Source organism: Helianthus annuus, chromosome 5, assembly GCF_002127325.2.
Source record: "Helianthus annuus cultivar XRQ/B chromosome 5, HanXRQr2.0-SUNRISE, whole genome shotgun sequence".
Lineage (NCBI taxonomy): Eukaryota > Viridiplantae > Streptophyta > Magnoliopsida > Asterales > Asteraceae > Helianthus > Helianthus annuus.
The window spans coordinates 139,244,980-139,249,885 of record NC_035437.2 but is presented as its reverse complement, the minus strand read 5'-3'; the positions used below and the strand labels follow the sequence as shown (position 1 = coordinate 139,249,885).

The following is a 4,906-nucleotide window of genomic DNA, read 5'->3' as shown; positions in this document are numbered from 1 at the left end:
TGGTCCCCCATTAAAAAAACTTAACGGAGTTAAGCTTTTTTTCAAATTACAAATAGATTTTTTAGGTCTTTTGATCAGAACAATGATACGAGTCCATTGATGTAAAACTTACTTCGAAATGGTGCTCTAAGTGACTTGATTTTGGTTAATTGGAAATTTAAACACCCGAATTGAAGCGCCGTTTTCATCGTTTGGAGCACCGTTTCGAGGCAAGTTTTACATCAATGGACTCGTATCGTCGTTCTAATCAAAAGCCCTAAAAAATCTGTTTGTAATTTGGAAAAAATCTTAACTCTGTTAAGTTTTTTTAACGGGGGACCATTGTAGGAAAAATAGGTGAAAGGTGGCACTAGTGGGAGGAACTATTCTGAGGTGGAATTATTAATGGACAATAAGGTGTAGGTGAAATTATTATAGACCAATTTCCCTTAAAAATATTTAATGTATTTAATTACTTACAAACTTGACACCTCATGAAACAAAAATATGAAGCTGACAAAAAGACAAGTCTACAAGAAAAGACACTGAAAGCAGCTTAATCATTGACATTAACACATGTTGTTGGCAAATAAATTAATGTTGTTGAAGGCCTTAAACAAGAAGCCGGCTGGTTTCTTGGACTCACTCCACTCTCCTTCTTCTTCCTCCTTTCATCACAATATCTACCGTATCAGTAACACACAACATGGAGGTCATATCACCGTTGACCACCCAACCAAACCCTTTTGTGGTCACCATCCCATTTGCATGGGAGGACAAACCCGGTGTTCCCAACCCATTTTATACATTTCTTGATCAAGATTTTGCATTTGATGTTAGTCAAGAGTTTGTTAGTGATTCGGTTCCGGCTGAAGAGTTATTCGATGGTGGTGTGATCAAGTTTTCATCTTTTGGTGATTTACCACCTTCTTCTAGAAGTAGAAGAACACAGTCTTTGTCTACTCATAGGGGATGGAATGTTCCATGGGATGAACAAGAAGAAAAGGAGATCAAACAACAATCACCAGCAACAAAAAACGTAAAACCTCAGTTGGTTTCATCGTTTTCGACTCTTTCAGCTTCTTCGTCTAGGAAAGGGTCGAAAAGATGGAGCTTCAAGAACTTGTTTTTGTTTAGAAGTGCTTCGGATGGGCGCGCTATGGACCGCGATCCGTTGAAGAAATGCTCGGCCATTTTTAGAAAACATGATGAGGAGTTTATGAGATCGAGTGTGAAGTCTATGGAGCCCGGGGCACATGGGTCTGAGTCGGGGTCGAAGAGGAGGGGACCGGTGTCGGCTCACGAGTTACATTATAAGGTCAACCGGGCGGTTGCGAATGACATGAAGAAGAAAACATTCTTGCCATATAAACAAGGTATTCTAGGAAGATCAGCATTCAATCCAAGTGTTCATGCACTTTCAAATGGGTTTGGGGTTGCTCATCATAATAGGGAATGAATTTTGTTATTTTTGTGTTCGGTGAGAAATGATTATAGCATTTTAATTACAATGGTGTAACTCCTTCGATCCAATTTTGAGATCAAGGCATTATATTATATATATATATTGTTAGTAACTTTATTTTTATTTTTATAATAATATAGAGTTTTTTATTATTTTATTTATAATAAATTTATTTTTATAATAATATATAGTTTTTTTATTATTTTATTATTTAATATATAATAATAGTTTATTATTATATTCACTTTTAATAACATATTTTTCTTTTTTCAAAACATATATTTTCTTACCTTTTTTTTAATAATTGTTCTTTTTTTTTTTTTGAACATATATTAATTTATCCGTTAATTTGATACTTCGTTAATAATTACATTTATAACTTTTTTTTTCTAAAAACTTAAGTATGTAGTTGTGCTTGATTTATTTCCCTGATATTCCGTTATAACTTTTATTAAAAACGAAGTTGTACTCAAAATAAATTATTTATTTGTTATCATAAAACGGTACGATGATAAACTAAATCGTTCTATTGGTTTGAATTTCTAAACAACATGCTTTACTTTCAAATCGTTTGTTTTATATTATCATTTGCTCGATTTCGCTGCAACGCACGGTAAAAAAACTAGTTGATCATTAATATATAGTAATATATTTAAAAGTGCATTATGGCTTTTATGTTTGGTTTTGTTCCACTACGTATATTACTGTTTAGATATTATGGCATATAGAACATTGAAGTAACATTAAGGATGGATATTTAATATTTATCAAAATGAAATCAGAACATAGAAGTAACATTAAGGGTGGATATTTCGTATTTATCAAAATGAAATCAGAATACAATGCGGGCTTTATTGATGGGCCGAACGACCAAATATATATGCAAGAGTGTTTGGCCCACCCAGAGCTTTAGTCGGGCTCATTCTAAGTTGTAAGACGCAGGTTTTATCCTCTTAAAGAAACCAATATAACTGAACCGAGCCTTAACCAACGGTTCGGTTATCCGTTTTTATGATAACCAAAAAAATCGGTTCAGTTACGGTTAACAACAAATTCATTACTGATTTATCTATAACTGAATCGATACTTCGGCCCAATGCATATTATTGTGGTTATTTTTAAATCTAGTCCAAGTCTTTCTGGTACCAATACTCTGCTCTACGTTACTTCTCTCCGTAAAGTTTCTCTGTTCTGTTCTGTTCCGTTCCATTTCGTGTACCACAAACTTCATAACTTAAAGTGAATGTTGATTAAAAAATCTATACATTTTACAGTTAACTATTAACTAACTAGATCACAGTCCAGTGTATTACACGATTTGAATAATGAAAACGATTTGTTTCCACAATATAATAAGATAGGTAGATTTACTTGATAATCATCTCACAAACTTGCAATTTGTTGCTCATAGTAATCAATACCCAACCTACTTCTAAAGTGCTTAATCATCAATTCTTGAGGAAGCTTTGTACTTATTTTTACATCGTGTAGTTAAACACTCAAAATATATTTTTATCACCCATAAGTTTATTTTTCCTTATTTTGTAATATAAATTAACCTATTTTGCCTTACGTATAACTTAAAAAACTGTAAGACTATATTAATAAACTATTAAGCTATATTGATAAATATAAAATTTTGTAATAAAAGGATTAAAATGTTAAATCACATAATATCGTTAAATATGAAAAATATTTAAACTCATACTTGAGTTTACATTTTTATTATCCTTCATAGTAACTTAAAATTTTATTTCAAACATATCATGTTAATACTTAAAACTACGCAGATTCCGCATTTTTTTCAGTAATTTAATTCAAAAGTATCATTATTAGTATTATATGTAAACCCTGGGCTTTGGCTCAGTGGTTATGGAAATGAAGGAAGACTCCTAACCGAAAGGTCTCGAGTTCGATTCCCGATCCACCCGAGTTTTACCGGCTCTGCATTGTAGTGCTCTCGGGCGGGTGCAGGGTCGGGTTTTCCCCGGAACTGGTGGCATGGTGGGCTAGGGGCTCCGTGCGTGGAGGTTGGGCTGCCACGGGCTACCTTTCAGCCAATGGGTGCCGCGTACGGAGTACCCGACGATTCTTATGTTGGACGTTAAAAAAAGTATTATAAGTATAATAAAATTTAACCGTTTTTAGTAACTTTTCATAAAAAATATCATCATCATTATCATTATAAACTATAAATATATTTGAAGTATGAGTGGATATTAAGGTAACAACTTTAAAAGAAGCAATATTGTCATTATATGATATTAACAACATTTAAAAAAATAAAAATCAATTTTGATTAGAAATGATATTTTAGGGATGATATAATGTTAACACGTGGCATTCATTAAAATCGTGTATCAGAAGTAAGATTTGTTTTTCTAAAACTATAGAAAATTTGTATGTGAATTATTTCTAATATTTATTTTGTATTGATAAAATGTAAACAAATATGAAAATCCATAAAAAATTTAACCATGTACTACTACGCTAAAAGTAGGAAAAATAGTATATACTATAGTTATATTCAAAAGAAATACAACACTTTTTAAATGGAAAACATAACAGTTATAAAAAACAAACAAAAAGTAATCAATATCATGAACTATAATTTCGATAATAATGAAAAAATAAAAGACCAAAATAATTATATATATATATATATATATATATAATTTTACAACTCCTTAACTATAAGTAACTTTGGAATTTTTTTATTTTGACCACAAAGTTTCTATATATTTTAGTTTGATCACCAAATTCTATTAGCCACATTCATTTTTTTTTTAGTTTGACCACCAAATTCTATTGGTTACATTCATTTTTTTTGTTTTTAATGGATAATTTTTATTTGCACCCTTCATCTTTAGGTTAGTTAGTTTATTTCTTTTTCTTTGTGTTTTCGGTGGGAATTTTCATTTGCACCCTTCATCTTTAAGTTTATTAATTTTTTTCTTTAACGATTTACGTTATAGCCTCCTTTTGAACTTTAACTTTAATAAGATTATCATTTTGAGTTTTTAACGAGTATTTAGTTAAGTGAATTATTTTTATCTGCATTTCGACAAGAATTTTTGTAAGGGTGAGATGGGTGGTCACCTTTTAGGGAGAGGTAAACTCTCTACCCACCCAATCACATCTTGTCATGTCAATTTCCCTCTCTAAGTCCCCTCTTGCACTAAGGGTATACGGAGTGGAAATCGGTGAAGCTCGGCAACGATGTTTGCCGATCGGCAAACACCGCCGCCAACCATATGGCGATGCGGCAAAGGTGACAAATCGGTAAACCTTTACCGACTCGGGAACATGATTCGAAAGATGGGGGGGCCCACTCCAACGGTAATATTACCGTTTAAAAAAATAATTTTTATTTAAAAAATTAAACTATATATATCACAATAAACCATTTAACCATATACCTTCAAATTTATACTCAAACAAACAAAAAAAAAACCACCAATT

General features: G+C 31.8%; 1 protein-coding gene across 1 annotated transcript; it reads left to right on the top strand.

Annotated features, from left to right (window-relative positions):
- The first annotated feature begins 605 nt into the window (after positions 1-605).
- LOC110907635 lies at positions 606-1,487 on the top strand. Its single transcript, XM_022152588.2, has one exon. The coding sequence runs from the start codon at positions 686-688 to the stop codon at positions 1,436-1,438; it is 753 nt and encodes a 250-aa protein (XP_022008280.1). The 5' UTR covers positions 606-685; the 3' UTR covers positions 1,439-1,487.
- The last annotated feature ends 3,419 nt before the right edge of the window (positions 1,488-4,906 follow it).

Coding starts and splice junctions, on each gene's coding strand:
- LOC110907635 (XM_022152588.2), top strand. CDS start 686: ATGGAGGTCATATCACCGTTGACCACCCAACCAAACCCTTTTGTGGTC.